The sequence below is a fragment of the Hylobates moloch genome, unplaced genomic scaffold (genome assembly GCF_009828535.3).
Source record: "Hylobates moloch isolate HMO894 unplaced genomic scaffold, HMol_V3 SCAFFOLD_19, whole genome shotgun sequence".
Taxonomy (NCBI): Eukaryota; Metazoa; Chordata; class Mammalia; order Primates; family Hylobatidae; genus Hylobates; species Hylobates moloch.
The window spans coordinates 12498554-12520159 of record NW_026652294.1 but is presented as its reverse complement, the minus strand read 5'-3'; the positions used below and the strand labels follow the sequence as shown (position 1 = coordinate 12520159).

The window sequence follows — 21606 nt, the reverse complement described above, 5'->3', positions numbered from 1 at the left end:
GGAGGTGGTATCTGGGCCCTGAATGGGTGCTACCCCACTGCCCACCTTGGGACAGGCCTGTAATCTCCTGGCGCCCTACTGGGCTCCTACAGAGTCCCTGATTCTGTGACCTGTCAGGTTGATTGTCCTCAGCATGGGGACAGAGTTCCAGTCTCCCAGCCCTGCCCCTTCCACCCACCCCCAAGTGCTGCACAGAGGGTTCTGGTGAAATGAGTGTTGGGGGTGTGGGTGCTCTGAGATGCAGAGGGGCCGGCCTGGGGTGCAGGGCCCCTGGGCAGTGTGGTCCTGTCTCCATGGGAAGGGCAGGGAGCCTGTCGAGTTGCCCCCAAGCAGAGTGAGAACCACAAAGCTCGACAGACAAGGGGGGGTCTCCACCCTGGGGCAGCCCCATCTGGGGAGTCCAGGCCCTGCCTGACCACCAGGGACTCTCCCTACTGAGAAGTCTGGCCTGGGGAAGAAGGCTGTAAGGGCTGCCCACCCAGGGGAAACCAAGTCAGGGGCCATGCCATGTGAGGTCTGAGCGGGGGTTGCTGCTGGTCACCGGTGCCCCATGGGACAGACATTGAGCGTCTCTGACCTGGAAACCTTTGCCCAGATGTACCCCAGGAAGAGGAGGACAAACTCTAATCGCTTTTGCTGTTCCTAATCCTAATCCTGACAGCGATCTCACTGCTCCCCAGGCCAGGCGGGAGAGCAAGGTGTGAGGTCAGCTAGCCTGGGTCACCTGTGTGTGACCTAGGGCAGCCTCTCAAGCTGTCGGGAGCATGCAGAGCCAGGACCCTGTCTGGCCTTCAGTGGCTGCCTGGAAACTTCCTACCTAGACAGGGATGTGAGGGAGGCACCAGAGGCCTGCTGGGCGTTGACGTGGGCAGCCACTGGGCTCACGGAGGAGGTGAGGAGATGGGCCAAATGCCCAGATGCTCCAGGCTGGGCAACTGGCTCTAGCCATTAGCACACGCAGGAGGTCCCAGCACCCCTGGTGCAGGGATAACGGGAGAAAGGGCCGTGTTCTTATCTGCGGCTGGTCCAGGACCTGCCAGGCATCTGACATGTCTGCCCTCTGGCTCTGGGCTCCCAGGTGGGCGGCCAGAGGACCCTCTGCTCTCCGGGTTTCTAGGGCCAAGGCTACCCACCCTCCACGCTGATCCTCACATCCCTTGTTGCCACAGACCCTGCCTCTCACCAGCTTGGGGTTCTGAAGGTAACGAGCGGTGAGATCACAGAGAGTCATGGTCTCCCCGAACCCCTCTGCATGGCCAGGGGACTCACCGGAGTAACAGGATCTTGCCTCCCCTGCCATTGAGGAGTGGCGGGCTGGCCTCACCTATCTTTTTTTGAGACAGAGTCTTGCTCTTGCCCAGGCTGGAGGGCAGTGGTGCCATCTCAGCTCACTGCAACCTCTGCCTCCCAGGCCAATCGATTCTCATGCCTCAGCCTTTTGAGTAGCTGGGACTACAGGTACCTGCCACCACACTTGGCTAATTTTTGTATTTTTAGTAGAGACAGGGTTTCACTATGTTGGCCAGGCTGGTCTCAAACTCCTGACCTCAAGTAATCTGCCCGCCTCGGCCTCCCAAAGTGCTGGGATTACAGGCGTGAGTCACCATGCCTGGCTTGGCTTCACTTTACACAAGATGAAACCCAAGCTCAGCAGGTGCCTCACAAAGGCAGGAAGGAGCTGCACTGCGATTCTGGTCTTAGGTGTCCAAGACCCAGACTGGGGACCCATGGAGCCACAAGGGGAAGTGCTGGGCTCCCCCCGGGGATCCCTTTGGCCCAGCCAAGCTGTCATGCTGTGTCTCCATCACCTGCCTGACCCCCGAGGCTGAGCTCCCAGGGCCTGGTTCCTCACAGGAGCGCTTGGCACAGGCTGGTAACACACAGGAGTTTCAGCCCTTCCCAGTCCCCACCGGGGGTCGATCAGAGTGTCTCCTTGATGTGACTCACTCTTGGCACTGGTGAAGCAGCTTTCCAGTCCAATTAAAACTTTAAAATAGCCTCTCCACATTCAAAATAGTTTGCCACTCGCACACAGGAACCAACACCATCTGGCTTCCAGTTTGCCAACTGATTTTAGACAAATCTGGAATCTATTTTTACCCATCTCCCCAGGCCCTGGATGAGCAAGCTGTCAGGAGCAGGACGGTGGTCAGCTGGGCAGAAACCTGCCCCACAGGCCCCAGAGGGACAAGGGAGGGCAGCTCCGGGCCTCTCACCCCTGCCTGGGTTGGCCTAAGGAGCCCCACGTGATCTCCTGGGCCGTGAGCCAAGAGGGGCCTCAGGGAAGCCTCAGCATGTCCAGCAGTGGGGCCCCTTCTGATGGGGGTCTTTGTTTCTACAATGCCCCACATCAGAAGCCCTGAGGGCCCCAGGTTGCTATCTGTTCCTGTGACCCTCTTCCCAGCAGCCCCTGGCTACCCCCAGTGCCCACTCTGGCTATCTGGTGCCCCCAATGTCCCCTACTTCCCCCTCATACTTTGCCCTTGCAGCTGGAGTGTCCCCAAGTGGAGAGTCCCCCGAGCCCACTCCATCGAGTGCTGGCTGTGCCGGGTGCCCTTCCTCCCCGGGTTTTCCCATGTCCTTGCCATCAGGATGTCGCAGGCACCCCATACTGCCCAGCCAGCCCTGCGGCAGGCACCAAAGTGTGTCTCCTGAGGGATGCTACCTTCCTTGGTAAACCCAGGAACTAAGAGTGCAGCGTCTGTCCCATCAGGCCTGGTAAGCATCTACCCTCTGTTGGCCAGCCCTGCCCTCCCTGCTTTCTGCCTGCACTGGGCACCTCGAGCTAGCTCTGCAAGCTAGCTCTGCCCACTCACTGGCTACACAAAACCCACTCCTGGGAAAGACCCTCCTGCATCCTGCGGAACCGTGTGTGGGCCAAGCAGGGCGTGAGACAGCAAGGCCCCCACTCTGTAGCGGCCCAGGCCCCCAGCCTGGGGTCCTTCCCCATGGCCTCTTTTCTCAATCACACAGCAACTCTGCTGTCCCTGCCTTCAGCTCAGAGCAGCACTGCCCACTCTCACGGGCTCCAGCTCTACTCTCTCTGCCCAAGGGGCCCCGGAAGGGTCTCCGAGCACGTGTCCCTGCCTTGCAGATAGCGCATTCTCCAAACAGCAGAGGGGTCTTGCTAAAATGCACGTGAGATCATTTCATTTGGCCTTGAGTCATTGACATTGGCATTGAGTCACTTGGCATTGAGTCCTTTGTCTCATTTCAAGTGGAAGCACAAGGTCCCTTGTGACTGGCCTCCTCTTCACTCCAACCTCCCCTCCTGTGGCTCCCAGTGTGCACTCCAGGGTGCCTGGCACCTGTGCCTCTGCTCAGCCCCCAGCCTGTCTGCAGCTGTGGCCGCTCACCCCATCCCACCCCACTGGCTCTTTCCTCTAAAGGTCCTTTTGCCGCTGACATCCCGTATCACCTATGCAGTTACAGCTCCCACAGGAGGGTATGGGGCCCACACGGCTGGGACTGTGTTCACCCTCACAGCTCAAGGTTCCCAAGTGCCACAGGGGGTCATGTGGTCAGAAGGACCATGTCCTAGGCCCAGCATGAGTGACCAACTATGAGGAGCCTTCCAAGTTCAGGAATGGGGGTCGAGTCAGGTGCAGTCGGTCTTGCCTGGGCCCCACCTGCAGGGACTGGAGGGACAGCAGCAGGAACAAGCCCACAGGCTGCTAAGAAGCAGGATGGAGCCCAGCTGCCAGCCCACCCAGGGGGCTCAGGACTGCAGGGGAAAGCACGCCCAGCCTCGCTCTGCTGCCCTGGCCTGCAGGCGGAACCTGCTCCCGCAGCTTTTTCACTTTATGGATACTAACACTCCAAGCATGAGCTTGTAATATGTACGAACTCAATCATTCTCCACCTTGAGCCAAGTGACAGAGGCAGTGCCACTGTACAAGGTACACCCTGGTGCTCAGGGAGGATGCTGCTGTGAGGGAGAACGTCCCCACCCCATGCCTGGCCGAGCACCTGTGCGCAGGCACGTTATGGTTCAAGACTCATTCTAAAAACCAGTCATTTAATAGTCCTACGGGGTTTCTCTTAAATGGCAGGAGAATTCACAGTCACCCAAAACAGTAATTCAAGCCAAGGATCTGCTAGGCTGGCTTTTATCAGAGTCAAAAAAAATTACCCACTAGGGAATTTTGCCAGACGCTAAGCGATTCATTCATTTGCTCTGTGGTTTTTCACAATATTCTCCCCACCCCTCCTCTCTCTCTCTCATTTGCCGAGGCTCCCATGTGCTGGGCTCTGAGCCAGGCATACAGGCTACAGGGCTACGGGGATTGTGAGAGATACTGTGTCCTGCCCTTGCAGGAAGGACAGGGTCAAGATGCTGCAGTGGAAAGATCTGTGAGACTCTGCAGTTCTGCAGAAGGTGGGTGGTCAGTGGTGCCAGGACAGGGATGCAGGGTGAGGGTAGACAGGGCAGGTGTTCCTGACCTCCTGCCCCCGATCAAGGGGAGGGTCAGGTTTATTTCTCTACCATAATGCAGCAGTGTAGCGGGCTCTGGAATCAGGAAGACATGGGCTCGTATCCTTTTCAGTTGGGATCCTGAGCCCCTCAGCCTTGGTCTCCTCATGCGTAAGCCTGCAGAGTGGGGGCAGGGGAGGTGCATGCAGAATGTGTGGCATGCCACGCAACGTATGGAACACTCGTCCCCTTTCCCAACCTGGCTCCCCACTGGCAGGGCCTGTCCCAGTCCCTCATAGCCCGGTCCTTAGGAGCTGGGGCATGGGTGTTGGGGGAACTGCCACCAGGGAAGGAAGACACAACCAGGGACAGGTGGCCTGTGGGGAACGGGTGGGGAGAGAGAGGCTGCTGGGCCCACCAAGGATGCTCAGGAATCGTGTGAACCCCATACCCTGTTTCTCTCTCATGGCTGAAAACCAAGAGCCAAGCTGATCTCTCCAGGTTCCCTGAGGGGGAAGGCAAGGAGTCTGCTCTCCTTTCCAGGGCAGTGGGGCAGTGAGGCCACCACTCACATAGTTGGCAAGCCTTGCCCAATGACCAAGTCCTGCCCACGGGCCCACCATGACTGGAGAACTGTCCAGAGGCCCAGGAAGGGTAACTGGGTGGGCAGGTGGGAATAACAGAGGGGCTTCAGAGCCAAACTGGTACAGGTCCCCATCCTGGCCAGAGCAGAAAGACCTGTGCACAGTGACAGCCTAGAGGGGAAAATAGTAATATTTTCCTTCTCTGCCTGGGAGAAAGCCTACTTCCCATTCTGTGTCTGCTGCCTCGGCCCTCTGTAGGCCCAGCCAAGGCTTGCCCTGGCTTTCCTGCTGGGCTGTGGTCAGCTGGACAGGAATCTGCCTCTCTGCCAACTGGGAACCTTCCTGGGCTCTCCCTAAACTTGGCCTTCAAAAGTGGGCATGTGAGCTGGCGGCCCTGGGTCATCTTAGAACAGGTCACACCGATGAGCACATACCTGGCAGCCTGTCACTTTAAGAGTTTGCTGGACTGCCTGTTCCCTGCGAGTCCCTGCCTGGCACAGGCCTGGGCAGGGATCAGGAGGCAGCTGCTAAGGTCTGATGTCAAATGCCCATCAGGCAGGGCTTTCCTAGCTGTGTGATGAGAGAGGGGTTGCCCTGAGTTCACGACGGGGCTGCTGACTTACTCAGATGCTGACCCCAGAGGGTCCTTCAAAGGCCCACAAAGTACACCCTCCGAGTCCAGCTAGAAAGAACTCTGCCAGGGCCAGGCGCGGTGGCTCACTCCTATAATCTCAGCCTTTTGGGAGGCCAAGGCAGTGGGATTACTGCAGTCGGGAGTTCGAGACCAGCCTGACCAACATGGAGAAACCCCGTCTCCATTGAAAATACAAAATTAGCCAGGCGTGGTGGTGCATACCGATAATCCCAGCTACTCAGGAGGCTGAGGCAAGACAATAGCTTGAACCCAGGAGATGGAGGTTGCAGTGAGCCAAGATCATGCCATTGCACTCCAGCCTGGGCAACAAGAGCGAAACTCCATCTCAAAGAAAAAAAAAAAAAAAAAAAAGAAAGAACCCTGCCAATCAAAATGCCCCAAGGCAGAGGGAGGCTGGAGCCCAGTGTGGCATGCACATGGAAAGTATGGTTACCCATACAATTTAATGCCACGAAATGCTGTTCCGGGCCAGGTGATCCCTCTGGAAGGGGAGTGCAGGGGGTGCGGGGTGCAGGGGTGACCTCGGCAGGCTTAGGCCTCCACTTCCTCACTGACCTTGTTCAGGTGAGAAAATGGGACTAGAAGAGCTTTGTAAAAGGTAACATCACAGGTAAATGTGAGCCGTGGGCCACTTGGAGTGCTTTATCTAGAGACACAAGACCCACTATGCAACATCACTCGCTGGCACTCCCATGGGGCTACTGTCGGGGATACCCGTAAGACACTAGGCCTGACCTCAGGGAGCACAAAGCCCAGTGGGGAGTGGTTGAAACAATGGATTAAATGCCACGTGGTGGTGTGTCTGGGAGCTGGGGTCCCAGCCAGGGGGACGGCTGCCCAAGAGAGGCCTTGGAAGGCCATGGTGATGTCCCTGTGGGGTTCTGAAGGATGACAAGGGAGCTGCCAGTACCTGAAGGGTGAGGAAGGGGTGTTCTAGAAGGTACAGCACTGGCAAAGGCGTGGGGGGTTGAAACACAGCGTTGCTGTTCCAGATTCCCAATCCAGAAACCACCTCTGAGCACCTTGTTCCCTCAAACACCTGGGGCTGAAGCCATACCTGATGTGAGGTGAGGATGGCTGCAGCGCCCTGCGAGGATCAGATGGTGCGTGGAATGGGCCTGCACCACTAGCTGTGGGTCCTGGGCTCTCGGGAATCATCCAGAGGACCCCCCCCACCCCGCCCTTCTAGGAGCTGAGGACCTAAAGGCTTATGATATCAATGTCCTTTCCCAAACTTGAAAGAATTTAGAAATCACCTGACTTTTCTTTTTTTTTTCTTTTTCTTCTTTTTTTTTTTTTTTGAGACAGAGTCTCACTCTGTTGCCAGGCTGGAGTGCAGTGGCGTGATCTTGGCTCACTGCAACCTCCATCTCCTGGGTTCAAACGATTCTCCTGCCTCAGCCTCCTGAGTAGCTGGGACTACAAGCATGCACCACCATGTCTGGCTAATTTTTGTTTGTTTGTTTTGTTTTTTTGAGACAGTCTCACTCTGTCGTTCAGGTTGGAATACAGTGGTGCAATCTCGGCTCACTGCAACCTCTGCCTCCTGGGTTCAAGTGATTCTCCTGTCTTAGCCTCCTAAGTAGCTGGGATTACAGGTACATGCCACCATGCCCAGCTAATTTTTGTATTTTTAGTAGAGATGGGGTTTCACCATGTTGGCCATGCTGGTCTTGAACTGTTAGCCTCAAGTGATCCCCCCACCTCAACCTCCCAAAGTGTTGGGATTACAGGTGTGAGCCACCACACCCAACCACCCTGACTTTTCTCCTGAAGCCGGAACAACCCCAGATTCTTTGTGGTCTTGGGGAAAAGTGAAGATGGAGCAGCCAGCCTGTCCCTGTAGGAAGAGAGCTGCCTGCCCCAGTGCGCTGTGAAGGACACCCTCCATGTGGGCTTTGTCCGGCCAGCCGTCCCTCATTTTAGGCTCCACTTCTATGATCCGGCTCAATCAGAGCCCACAAGGTGGAAAAGACACAGCATTTCACCAGGAGGAGGATCTGCCCTGTCTGAGGATCCAGTGGCAGTAGAGATTTCCCTAATGCAGGCATGGGCACTGCTGGGAGCATCCCCACACACATCACAGTCAAGGCAGGGCTGGGGAGTGGCATGGAGTTGCAGTGGGGCCCCCACAGTGGGAGAGGCAGCTCCCTCTCACTGTGAGATCGGGAGAGATTGGGGGTGATGATTTCTACCTTCTGGGGACTGCAGTGCGTGGCTTCCATATCCAAGTCCCTGGCTTCCCAGGAGGGGCCCTGGTGGGGCTGCAGCCATGGTGACCAGAGGATACCTTGAAGCTGAAAGGTAAGACACTGCAGGGACTCACAGAGATCTTTGAGGTTGGGATCCCGCCCAGGGTGCGGGTGAGGCTGCCCCGTGTCCTGGCCTTGGCGTGTAGCCACAGCAGGAGGGGGCCTCTGCAACCCTCCAAGGAGGTCACCCTTACCTCCTTGAGGTAATCAGAGGATGAGGGCCATCACTTCTCTTGCAGGCCACACAGACCTGGGTTTGCATGCATCTTGGCGTGGCCACCTACCAGTTGGGTTATGCTGAGCAGTTCAGGTGACTTCCCTCAGTTTCCACACTGACACTAACAATCCCTCAAGGTGCTAACCAGGCTGTTGGAAGGGGTAAGTGGTCTGGTGCCTGAATAGGCTCCCTGGAGGTTTGGAGGTGGGAGCAGCATGGATGTCCTAGTTACAGAGCCCTGGTCCAACGCCTTCTCCTAACAGGTACCAAAGCCAAGGCCTGGCCAAGGGTGGGAACGCGTGTGTCCCATGACCTTCAGGCAAGTGGCCGGCTTTGCCTACATGGCTCCTCTGCACACAGTGGGGGCTGAACCCTTGGTGTCTGAGAGCCATGCAAACAGCCTTTCCAGAACTGCCCCGGTTCCTGCCAGGCGAGGAGTGGCTGTCAGGAAGGGTCCCCAGGGGAAACACGAGCCTCTGGGCTAGCCTGGGCTACAAGCACAGTCTGTCGGGGCAGCACCGCACTCCTGCCCTCCCTGCCCCTGATTTAACAGCAGGAGCTTGGGGAGGGGCCCTCATGGCAGGCTAACACCAGCAGGTTTGGCAGAACCCAGCCCAGGGCACAGGTCGCGTCACTCAGGGCTGACTCTGTCGCCATGTTCCCCGGATGCTGGAGCTGCAGAAAGGAATCGTGACCAACCCCAGGGGATTGTGCTTCTCATAAAACAATTCATTAGGCACTTAAACTTGGAGCTGTTCTGATGGCTTCGTAAACACAGATGAGCCTCTGACGTCTGATAAAAGACTGTGCAAGACGGCAGCCAGCTGAGACGCTCATGATCTCGGAAAAGCCCAAACTGCTTATTCAAGACAAAGCAGTTTTGGTCTCGGGTAGGGAGGCGGTGCCTGGGAAGCCTCTGGCGGTGGCTTCTGGGAGGGACAGGGAAATACAAACGCATTATTATGTCATTCAGTGCTTCACATTTGTGTGTGTCCCTGGTAGAAGTACAGCAATCTGGTCTGTGGACTGTAAGGAGTACAGGGAGCCTGAGAGGGTGGATGTAGGAAAACAGTGCAGGTGACAATGGGGCCAACGTGCAGGGTGGTCCGGCAGCCTCTCAGCATCCTTGGCACACGGGGCCAGCCGCCCCTCACACCCCCAGCACTGTGGGATCTGGGAGGGACAAGGTGCACACACCTGCTGAGCTGAGGCGGGTGGGCACCTGCAGGCTGAGTTTCCCAGCAGTCGGGAAGGGGGAGGAGCACACCTTGCCCAGCCTCAGGCCCCAGGGTGGGATTCCCAAGGCTGCATTTGGGCACTCTGAGCCTGAGCCTGAGCATATCTGGGCAGGTGTGGGTGGTGGGGTGGCCCTCCCGCCCCACAATCATGCTGCCAACAGGCCAGTGAAGTGGGCCTGGGGCAGGTCTTGGATGCCCAGGTTTTAGCCTGGGCTCTTGGCCTGCAGTGAGCTCCAGCCTGTATCTTCCCACCCTACCCTTGCATTTCTTGTGGTGCCTGGAGCTTGGTCCCAGCTCCCAGTCTGGTCCTGGTCTAACCTCCTAGTTTGGGGGCTGGGTCTCCCAGCTGGAGGTCACCCGGGCACCAGCACTGCCCACTGTCCCCCAGTCAGCACGATGGCTCTCCTGAACCCCCTTCTCTGGACCTCACTTCTTCCTCTGTAGCAGCCTCCATTTCTGCACAGCTCCTCTGCTCTGGTCTCCTTACTCTCAGCAGGCCACCCCAAGCTCCTACAACTGCACCCCTGGCCTAGATGTGCCGCCCTGTGGGACTGTCCTAGGAGGAGGCTGTTGTAGTCAGACCCGTCTGGAGGGTGGAGGCCTGGAGGAGCACGCACACTTCTGGGGAACACTCCCCAGACAGAAAGAGGGAAGCAGGGCCAAGCACCATCCTCCTACCACCATCGAGACACCCTCCTGGCTCCCAGTCACAGCCGTGTGGCTTCCAGAGCCGCGGTGAGCGGCTGACTCCCTCGGCTGGGCTGCTTAGTTTACAACTGCGGTTACCCGCGTTGTCTACCATCAGGTTGGCACGACCTCGGCAGGCTCAGCTCTGAGGCTCTTCTAGCTCAGGGAGCCCTCGACTGCTGCCCCCCACCACACCTCCCCTTGTTGTGCACAGCGTCTGCTCCCACTGCATCTGGGGAGTAAACCCAGGGAGGAGCAGTAGCAGCCACTGAGGGCCAGTGTGGCAGCTGTGTCCCTACTGTGTGGGCAGAACTGACCCGCTGGGCTAGCTACTTAACTTGGGGCCCTGACCTTCCTTATGGAGGCATGAAGTAACTGCAGACTGCACCAGAGTCCACACCCAACTCCAGTTTCCTCCAGACAATTAAGAAGAATGTCCTTGCCCAACGACGGCCGAGTGAAGGAGATGATTTGAGAACTCGGAAGCTAGCTGGGGGGGCGCTGGCTTTGGGAAACACTGTGGAACCACAGGAAATGGAACGCTGACCCTTCAAGCACCCCTGGTCACCCACTCAGGGACCCCGGGGCCGGAGCCAGGGAGCCCCGTGCCAGGGCGGTGGTGGGGGCAGGTACTCACGTTGATCATAGCATTGGATGTGATGCGGAAGAGGGTGGCCCGCTCGTTCACCACCTTCAGCTTCTCCCCACTCTCGGATGGGATCTTGAGGCCATCCAGCTCTGTCAGGGAGCGCTGGAGTGCGGCGCCGTGCTTGGCAATGAGGTCATTGCACGTGCTGAGGTCATCTAACTTCAGGGAAAGATTCTTCAGGGTGTGGTGCAGCTCGCTTTTGTCGGCTGGGGTGGTAGCCTCGTCGTCGTCCCCAGAGTCATCTGTGGAAGAAAATAGAGTTGTTATGGTCATTACAAACAGACATGGTACCAAGAGGCCTGCACAGCCAGGCCGAGCAGGGCAGGGTGGATAGCGCCATTCAAAAAACATCAGTCCCCGAGATGGTGCCTGTTCCTGTTCCTGACCAGGGTGAGGTGCCTGCCCCATCCTGGCCCAGCCTTCCCAGGGTGGGGTGGGCAAGGGCCCACCTGAGTAGTGGGAAGGACTGTAAAGAGAGCCCAGCTTGAATGGCAAGGCCGGGACTGGGCTTTGGAGGCGGCAGGCCTGCAGGCACCCACCTGTGTGCAGGGCGCCAGCTCCCTACGTTGTGGTGTGCAGGGAAGGATGGGCTATGCTGGGTGGAGAGGTGGAGACTGCTCTGTGGGAATAGAGGCCCCCAGAATGGAGCCCGGCTCCTTTCTCAGAGTCGCAGGCCTACCCAAAGCCAATCACCCCCATCCAGTCAACCTCACTTTGCTCTCTGCTCATACCCATCCCCCAGCCACACCAATCTATCCCCTGTTCCCTGCAAAGGCTTGAGCGCTCCTGCTTGGGGCCTTTCCCACCATGTCCCCACTGCATGGAACCTTCTCATACCTGCCCCCACAAGAGGTCCCATCCCACCCACCCCTTTGAGGGCCAGGCCAATGCCACCTTCTGTCCAAACTCTGCCAAAACAGCCTGGGCAACATGACAAAAGTCTGTCTTCTACAAAAAATAGAAAAATTAGCCGGGCATAGTGGCATACGCTGGTGGTCCCAGCTACCCAGGAGGCTGAGGTGGGAGGATCACCTGAGCCCAGGGAGATGAAGGCTGCAGTGAGCCGTGATCGTGCCATTGCACTCCAGCCTGTGTAACAGAATGAGATCTTGTTTCAAAAAACAAAACAAAACAAAAACACCCAAAACACAACAACAAACAAACAAAAACAACGTCTGCCAAAAGACCCGATGTCACCGTTGAGGCTCCCCAGTCCCCGCCTTCACCCATCTCCCTGCAGGAACACAGCCATTCTCACTGATGGAATGCCTTCTGTGTGCAGACACACTGTGGCCTCTTAATGGCCATGCAGGGTAGGGACTGGACCATCCCCAGGCGCCAGATGAAGAAACTGAGGCTCTGAGAGGTGAAGTCATGCCCACGCTGCCTGGCTGGCCACCCTATTCCTTCCGGGCTGCTGGGGCCTCCATGAGGGGCAGGCTGTGCCCTCTGCCGGCTCCCACGCCCCCTCTTACCTCTCTCTCACGCAGCTGCCCAGGGCCACTTTCCTGCCAGCCCAGCCTGCATCTGGGAGCATGGGGCTGTGGGCGTCTCTGGGGGGTGGTGCACCACAGCAGGTGGGGCAGGAGGCAGCTGGCCTAGGGCCAGGCTGCTGTTTAACACTGGGCACAGGACACCAAGAGGCTGACACCACCCCATGAGTCTCAGAGCCTGTACCTGCCAAGGGGTTTCTGAAATGCCTTGTTTAGAAATAATCAGCAAAAAAACTTTTTTTAGATGAAGAAAATCTGTAACCCAAGATATAAGATTTTTTTGAAAAGTAATGCATATTGTGAGAGAACGTTTCTTCCCACGGCAGGCAAGGTACACGGGGGTGGACATGGCTGAGTCACTGTTCTGAGTGTGCGTGGTGTCCACGGCAGGGTCAGGCCAGCCAGCTGCATGGGGCCCGAGCTGAGGGGAGCTGAGGAGGGTGCCCACGGCATACCCTGTCCCCCTCTGGCCACAGGGGCCTTTGGTCAGCATCTGGCCAAGAGGCAGGGAGCCTCCCATCACAACTGCAGCCCCCAAATGACAACTTATTATTCAAATGACTGCCTGCCTCTCTCATGGAGGCCCCAGCAGCCCAGAAGGAAGAGAGTGGCCAGCCAGACGCCCTGAGCACGGCTTCACCTCTCAGAGCCTCGATTTCCTCATCTATCGCCTGCGGATGGGACCGTCCCTACCCTGGCAAGGCCACTGAGAGGCCACAGCGTGTCTGCACTCAGAAGCCCAACTGCGGCCCCCAGACGGCTGGAGGCCACACGGGCTGGGCCAGGGTCTGGGCCACTGGCTCCATCAGCTGTTGCTCTGGGCCTCACGGTGGAGGTCAGTAGACAGTGGCTATTCTTCCCTCCCTGCAGGCAAGAAAATGCAGGTTCCGAGAGGCCAAGCCACCAGCTTAGTGCCCAGCTATTGAGGGGCAGGGTTGGGATCCGAGTCCAGCTCTGTCTGCTCACAAGCCTCCCTTTCTCTGGACTGGCCTTAGAAAGGCGCTAACGGCTGATGTGTACCACACCTTTCCGGGTGCCAGGCTGTGGGTGAGGTGCTGCCTCAGTTAATGCCTGCAAAGACACCGTGAGGTAGATCTGGGGACAGAAAGGTACGTTGAAATTGCCCAGGGCCACGAGGTGAGGAGATTCCTGAGCAGCCACGTCTCTGGCTTTAGAGCCTGTGCTCTTACCACCTGCCCCTGAGGCACATGTCATCTTCCCAGGTTCAGTACATCTAATAACCAGAACGGCCAGCTCCCTATCCATCAGAATGGCCCCTGGCTCAACACAGGGAGGGCCTCGAGGGGGCATGCCCAATGCAGATGCGGGTCAGTCCAAATGTGACCCCTGCTCTGTAAGCAAGAGCTGGTGAGAGGCACAGTGAGTCTAACTGTAAGCATGTTAGCATCCTTCCGTGTGGCAGGTGGAAGCAGGTAGCCACATTTCTGTATAACTTGTTATTCAAGAGTACACCTTAGTAAGCAGCCCTTAAGGTCCAAATTCAGGTCCCCAGGGACATGCTTGTTCTGGCCTCAAGTCACTGGCCGTGTTGTTGGGGCAGGATCAGAAGGCACTGGGGCCAACGATTACCCATGAGCACAGTCTGTTCTGCAGAGACGGGTGGGGAGAGGTCCCCTCAAAGGGACAGAGAGTTCAGGAGAATGAGGGAGGGTAGGACGAGAGAGAGGGAATGAGTGAGTGAGTGAATGAATGAATGCTTCGGGGCCCACCGAGGCCCATGGGTTCCTCCTGGGGTTGGCGAGTCACACATGGGAAGGCAGGGTTTGAAGAAAGGGGGGGATAGGGGTGAGACACAGAGGAGTAGGTTGGAAAGGGGAGAAGGTAAGGGGCCTCTGGCACAGACCAAGGAGACTGGCTCTTTGTCCTCTGGCAAAAGGGAGCATGTGGCAGTTGACAGCAGTCCATGGGAAAGACAAGACTGGTGGCAGGTGGAATCACAGGAGGATAGAGGGACAGAGAGGCCAGGAAGGGGTGTGCTTGGGCAGGAAGGACCCCTGCACCCAGCCCAGGCACGCTGATGGTGGCTCCCACCCAGCTCCAAGGCCGTGAACTACCCGTCACAGGCACGCTCCCATGCGTACCCACACACACACCACCCCTCAAGGGAAGGTGGTGTCACCCACCTCCCATGTTCTCACAGCAAGACAAGGATGCTGTGACACACACTGAGCACAGGGGTGTGGGCCTCACCCCAAGCCCAGGCAGAGGCACAGCTGAACAATGAAGGGGGCTTGGCCTCCACACGAGTAAACTCTGGCCACGCTGAGTCCAGAAGTCTCAGTTCAGAACCGAGAGAGAATGATTTCCTGTCGTTTTAAGCCACTTGTTTGTGGTAATTTATTATGGCAGCCCCAGGAAATTAAGACAATGGCTTGAAACAATACAAAATTTTTTTTTTTTTCTGTTTTTTGAGACAGAGTCTCGCACTGTTGCCCAGGTTGGAGTGCAGGGGCACAATCTCGGTTCACTGCAACCTTCACCTCCCAGGTTCATGCGATTCTCCTACTTCAGCCTCCTGAGTAGCTGGGATTACAGGCGTGCATCACCACGCCTGGCTAATTTTTGTCTTTTTAGTAGAAAGGGGGTTTCACTATGTTGGCCAGGCTGGTCTTGAACTCCTGACCTGTGATCCGCCTGCCTCGGCCTCCCAAACTGCTGGGATCACAGGCCTGAGCCACCACGCCTGGCCCAGAACACACATTTATTATCTTACAGCTCTGGAAGTCAGGAGTCCTGAAATTCAGGTGTTGGCAGGGCTGCATTCACTCCGGAGGCTCCAGGGGAGAAGGCGTTGCTTTGCCTTTTCTAGCTTCTGCAGGCTGCTCTTACTCCTTCACTCATAGCCCCTTCCTCCATCTTCAAAGCCAGCAAAGCAGCATCTTCTACTCTCTCTGATCTAGTGATTGTGCTGGGCCCACCTGGGTAATCCAGGAGAATCCTCATCTCAAAATTCTTCATTGTATCTGCAATATCCCTTTCGCCATCTAAGGCAATGCCTCCACAGGCTCTGGGGATTAGGACATGGACATCTTTGGGAGCCACTGCTTGTCTGTCACACTGAGTCGCTGTGGCTGGGCTGCACACTGTGCCACATTCTCACTCACACTGATCACTACGGTCGGATTTACTGCCCGGGAGTCATCTCTGGATGCTCTTGAGTGGGTCACTGAGACTCCCGAGGCACACAGACCTCACAAGTCCCTCTGTCCTTCCTGCAAAGACGGGCACATTTGCCTTCCTGACCAGGCTGTCTGCATGGAGGTGGCAGCCTGGGATGGGGAGGTGGTGGTTCTGGGCCAGGCAGTCCTGCTCCTGACTCCACATGGCCTTGGGTAAGTGTGCCGATCCTTACACCGGGGATATTAGTGGCTGCTCTGGGAAGGATGGTAACTACCTGGCGCGTGACCAGTGCAGAGCTGGGACTTAACATGCACCAGGGCCCTAGGCCCCGGCCCTGTCACCTTCCACTGACACAACTCACTTTTGCATATAACTTTTTTTTTTTTTTGAGATGGAGTTTTGCTTTGTCACCCAGTTGGAGTACAGTGGCATGATCTCAGCTCACTGCAACCTCCACCTCCTGGGTTCATGCAATTCTCCTGCCTCAGCCTCCCGAGTAGCTGGGATTACAGGCATGCGTCACAACACCTGGCTTATTTTTGTATCTTCAGCGTAGAGATGGGGTTTCACTATGTTGGCCAGGCTGGTCTCAAACTCCTGACCTCAAGTGATCCACCCACCTTGGCCTCCCAAAGTGCTGGGATTATAGGCGTGAGCCACCATGCCCGGCCATAACTGTCTTGAGTTTACTTCAAATCATAGAGGCTTGGAACCAGGGGAGCCCCTGTTTGTTTACTGGGCCTCCACACCCCGTTCCCCACTCAGGGATCTCCTTGACCCCGTAATAGGTGGCTCTGGCTGAGGAGGCCACAGGGAACCCCCTCAGGGCTGGGACCCCTCTGTCATCGGGAGGCTCCTAGGAAGGAGTGGATTGCCATGGAAACATCTAGCACAGGGGAGCCAGGTGGGCTATTTTTAGAAGTGGAGCTTTTTTCTCATCTTTGGAGGAAAACAGATCAAGTTTCTCATTTGGGAAGCCCTGTTGGGGGCAGCTTTCTGAAACCAAGAAACTGAAAGGCTGCATAGGCTGGTTATGGACTGGGGGAAGGTGACCCAGTGGTGCTCAGGGGGCAGAGGCCCTGCGGCCACCCCACTGTGGACTGCTTGCTTGTTTCGGGGAAACTAACTTTGCCCTCACTGCCCGTGAGCTCCTCCAGGGTTAAGGCATAGATGTCCAGCAGGGACCCGTCCCCTCATGTGTGTCACTGGAGAGGAGAGCAGCCCTGAAGCAGGGTGGAAGGATGGCACTCACCCTGCTCACTGCACCCACACCCAGTGCTGGGCTGGATGAGTTTTGGGGGACATGCTGCTAAGATGGGCCTGGCAGGGGACAGGCCAGTGGGGCCTGGGGATGGGGAGTGGCAAGAGCAGGGGCCTGGGGGAGGATGCTGGGAGCACTCGCGGGGTCCTGGGCGGGGAAGGACATTTAGACAGCCCATACCCAGCAAGGCTGGAGCAGAACCCACCAACGCCCCGTATCCTTTCTCCTTCCTGGTTCTTGAGCCCATCCCAGTGCCACACGCAGAGACCCTGCACCCTTCGTGCTGACTTGGGCACTTTCCCAGTCCTGAGCTGCGCCGCACACACGCATTGTGGGATTTCTTTCTTTCCTCCTCTGCCAGAGCCCCAGTGTGGGTCACTTCAATGGTACAGTGCCTGGGGCCCTCAGGCTCCCTCCCTTGGGCTCCCCAGCACTGGGCCCCTTCACCAGCCTCTGGCTAACTGGAGTCACATTTGAGGTATCCAAATATTTAAAAGAATGTGATGTAATCCCAGCACTTTGGGAGGCTGCGGTGGGCGGATCACCTGAGGTCAGGAGTTTGAGACCAGCCTGGCCAACATGGTGAAACCCCGTCTCTACTAAAAATATGAAAAATTAGCCGGGCGTGGTGGTGGGCACCTGTAATCCCAGCTACTCGAGAGGCTGAGGCGGGAGAATCGCTTGAATCTGGGAGGCGGAGGTTGTAGCAAGCTGGGATTGTGCCACTGCACTCCAGCCTGGGTGACAGAGTCAGACTCCGTTTCAAAAAAAGAAAAAAGAATGTGATGGCTTCTTTGAGGACATGGCTCAGAACTTGCTCATTTCCTGCATGTCCACAGACCAGGCAGGGCCCTGGGGGGAGCAAAGAAAGAGAAGCCTTGCCCTACTCCCCATTCCCCACAGCAGGCATGCCTGCATCAGTGCTGTGTAGGGGCTGCTGTGCCGGGGGCTGATATCCAACTGTCAGTCACCAGCAGGATTTGCTCTGATCAGTGGACCTCCCTCGGGCCCACAGTGTGATTAATGGAGACAGGCACTGTTGTCCTTCCCCTCTCTGCAGAGCTAAGTTCAAGTATGCAGGACTGGGAATGAGCAAGGCCTAGTCCCCGAGCCCTGGTAACTTTCCAGCCCATGATCTCGTCCTCGAGCGGTCACTGCTCTCTGGGACTCCCATCAAAAGACTCCAGACCCCCAGAGCAGGGCATTCATTGCATCCTGAGCACTACTGACTTTAAGCAGGGCATGCATCCTATTTTGTCACAGTCTGGCTATGCAAAGAGACACTCCACCCCCGCGTGGGGGCTCTGAGGAGAAACAGCACAGTGGTGTCATTGGTTTCCAGTGAGGACTGCGGGGATGCTGTACCCTCGCCAGAAAACTGCACCCTCGCCAGAAAACAGCCATTCCCAGCCCGTGTGGTTGGCGCCTCCAAAATTCAATTACAGCAGCTTTGGTGACTTTGATTTAGATTTTGGGAGGGCTGTTAAGCTGCCTAAGCCTGATCACAGAATCCAATCAGCGAGATGCTGATAACAGAGAGGAAGGCCTGGGGTGGGAGTCTGGGGGATATCAAGCGACGTCACTGTGTTTGAGAATGAACAGCCCAGTTGCTGGGTGACTGCTCCTCTGCACTTCTAGCTGTTGGGTGGTTTCCACATGTTACATGGTATTCTGCAAGTGTCACCCCCAGAAGAGGAAAGGGTGTGGCATGAAGAGTTAGGAGCCTGCCCAAGACCCCAAGTCTGCTGATTATTTTTTCTTTTTTTTTTTTGAGACAGAGTCTCGCACTGTCACCCGGGCTGGAGTGCAGTGGCAAAATCTTGGCTCATTGCAACCTCCGCCTACCAGGTTCAAGCAATTCTCTTGCCTCAGCCTCCCGAGTAGTTGGGATTACAGGTACCCGCCACCATGCCCAGCTAACTTTTTGTATTTTTAGTAGAGACAAGGTTTCACTATGTTGGCCAGGCTGGTCACGAACGCCTGACCTTGTGATCCACCCGCCTTAGCCTCCCAAAGTGCTCGGATTACAGGCATGAGCCACCGCACCTAGCCTTTTTTTTTCTTTGAGACGGAGTCTCACTCTCTCACCCGGGTTGGAGTACAGTGGCGCGATCTCAGCTCACTGCAACCTCCACCTCCCAGGTTCAAGTGAGTCTCCTGCCTCAGCCTCCCCAGTAGCTGAGATTATAGGCATGTGCCACCAGGCCCAGCTAATTTTTGAATTTTTAGTAGAGACAGGGTTTAACCATATTGGCCAGGCTGATCTTGAACTCCTGACCTCAGGCAATCTGCCTGCCTCACTCTCCCAAAGTGCTAGGATTACAGGCTTGAGCCACTGTGCCTGGCCTGCTGATCTTTACCAACAGCCTAGTGGCACCTGCCACCCCCATGGCCCTGGAGGCCAAGAGACCACAGCAGCCTGCTAGGCCAGGGGCTGTGGGACCAGGTGGGCCCCCTGCCCAGCCTGCCCTACTGGTGCCCTCCAACCTGGCCTAGACGGGGCAGGTGGGGAGCGGAAGCCCTGCCTTGGAGTGGCACTAGAGGAGGACCCACCTCCCTCCAGGCTATGGCTGCCAATGCTCTGCCCACTCAGGCAATGGAGAACGAGAGTCTGAGAGGTCTTCTGTGAGCTTCCAAAAGAACAGGGAGCCTCTGACCAGACACAGGAGTGGTCACACAGGAGCCACTGGGTGAGAGTTGGGGAGATGACTTCAGGCTGCAGGTAGGGCTCTGAGAAGGCTTTTGGGAGGAGGTGGCAGCCTTACAGCTGGTGCAGGATGGTGACTTAGTGGTGGGTGGCACGGGAGGAGGATGCCGCTCCAGGGAGAGGAAGGGGCAGGAGCCTCAGGACAGAGGTGGAATGGGCCTGCGCTCGGAGCCTGAGCACCCCTGAAGCTGCAAGTGGGAGACAGAAGCGGCGAGGGCCCCTGGGAGCAGGAGCAGCGCCCGTGAAGCACTGCCAGTCCTTCCTGACCAGGGAACCCAGAAGGATAACAGATCTGCCTTACCCAAAGTGGGTCCTGTGGGGGTTCTGCCACAAAAGGGATCATTCATTAAAAATAAAGACCCCTGGGTCACCGGACAAGTGACGCCGCTCCTCTACAGGATCTAATCTGATGGAAAATCAGATAATAATAAATAATAAATCACGAAACTCTGGCACGCAGATGAAAAACCCAAGCCAGGGTGCCAGTGTCATCTCAGTTCTCGGGGCCTCTCCTCTCCGTAGGCCCTTCTCCCCTCGTCTCCTGCTGCAGCGAGTGCTAAGTGTGCCTGGGGCATTGCAGGAAGCTGAGGAGACCACATCTGGGCTCTCTGACAACTTCTCCAGGAGAGGGGTGCAGGGATTCCGCCCTACCAGGGACACCTATTACCAAGGCCAGGGTGGGGCCTGTGGGATGGGGCACCCAGGCCTGCCATATAAATATCAGGCTTTGCTTCTATTCCACTGGAGCTGCCGCGGCAGAAACCCCATCAATAAACATGAATCTGTAGGCTGGTCTCTGTGGGGCTGAGTCTTATTACTTCTCAGGGGAAATCACTTCCCAATACCCCCGGGCCGGCTAGAGAGATCGACAAGCACAAATCCCGGAGGACAAAGAAACTCCCCTCCTTCCCTTTCACTGGGGGAACCAGGGCACATGGTCAAAGTCATGAACCAAAATGAGGGGTGAACAATAGAGGCACACGAGACAAGCCAGGGCGCCTCCTCACTCGGAAGAGGGCTGTGACCTAGAGCTGCATACTTCGCTCGGCTGTCCTGGGGATGATGGACAGCGCCAGGCAGCCAGGCCCACTTTAGGAAAGTCATACAGGTGCAGAAATTGAGCACAAAATAGCGGTGCCTGCTCCAATTCTGGCAACCGCTGTGATGCTAAAGATGGCCTGCTGCCCACAGCTTCCTCCAGCCGGCAGAGCACCCAGCCCACCCACAGACTCCACCCTACCGGGGTTCCCACAGGGTCATCTCAAAGGAATGAGGGTGCCTGCCCTAGATCCAGCTCTGTGGTGGGCTCACTCACTCACCCTGTGTAGGTTTGAGTTTCACCCCAAGGTAGAGGGGTGGCTGCCCAGGCCAGGACTTCCACAGGGCTGTTCTCGAGCCCAGCCTGGCAGATGCATGAAGGACAGACCCCATGCCAGCTGGGCCCAGGAATCTTCCCATGGGGCTGCAGCCCCCTCCTCTGGCATGAAGGGAGCCTGGCGAGATGCTCAGCTTCTCCCCTGAGCCCTGTTTGACAGCATGGAAGGGGCTCAGAGCTGAAGCACTCAGGCTCCGTCTTCCTCCTCTGATCCCCTGCAGTTAAGACCAGGGACCCACCTGCTTCTCATCAAGGCCCTAGCCTCCCAAGTTGGCTGGTTTCTAGACAAGAGCCTCCTCTTGTCTAGGGCTCGCTCTAAACCCCAACCTACCCATCTGCCTGCCCACCGCCTGCTCCGAGATACAACCAGAAACTCCCGCCTGCAGGCTCAGCCTCCTGGGCGATGGGACTGACTGGTAACTTGGGAGTAGGAAGGATATCAGTTGTTGTTTTTTTAACTAATCAGCTGAATTTAAGATTCAAGCATCAATACAGTAAAAAAGATTCTCTAGGGGACTTTAGTGCTATAGCCAAGTTAAGAACCACTGGGTTAGATGCTACCTCAGGTCCTGCCAGCTTTAACGTCCCATAATAGCAAGTTCCAGCTCCATCCATTGCTCCACATTTGTCCCTCATGGCCCGGGTACTGCCTCCCAGCTCTGCAGAGAGGGGCCGGGGGTGGTGGCCAGTCATCCTGGCTCCAGGGCCCCCTCACCAGTGCTCTGTGCTGCCTCCTGGGTAACCAAAGGAGAGGAAAAAAGCTCTCCCAGGGTCCTGACATCTCAGGAAATTAAACTTTCCTTTGTTCCACATTGAAGTCTAGCCTTTGTCCACATAACACAAATTCAGTTTGGTGTTTTGCTTTTTCATCTGGCCCATCATGCTTTTCCCAGTCTCTACGATTTGGTTCCTTGTTAGCAGCTGCCCCATATT

At 56.7% G+C, this 21606-nt stretch overlaps 1 protein-coding gene across 16 annotated transcripts in view; it reads right to left on the bottom strand.

Annotated features, from left to right (window-relative positions):
• OSBP2 (oxysterol binding protein 2) overlaps positions 1 to 21606 on the bottom strand; it is a 248474-nt gene that overhangs the window by 44524 nt on the left and 182344 nt on the right. For all 16 annotated transcript variants that reach the window (XM_058431268.1, XM_058431265.1, XM_058431267.1 and 13 more), the window contains one exon: positions 10685 to 10938. In XM_058431268.1, the coding sequence (XP_058287251.1) occupies positions 10685 to 10938 (254 nt within the window). The remainder of the gene's footprint in view (positions 1 to 10684; positions 10939 to 21606) is intronic.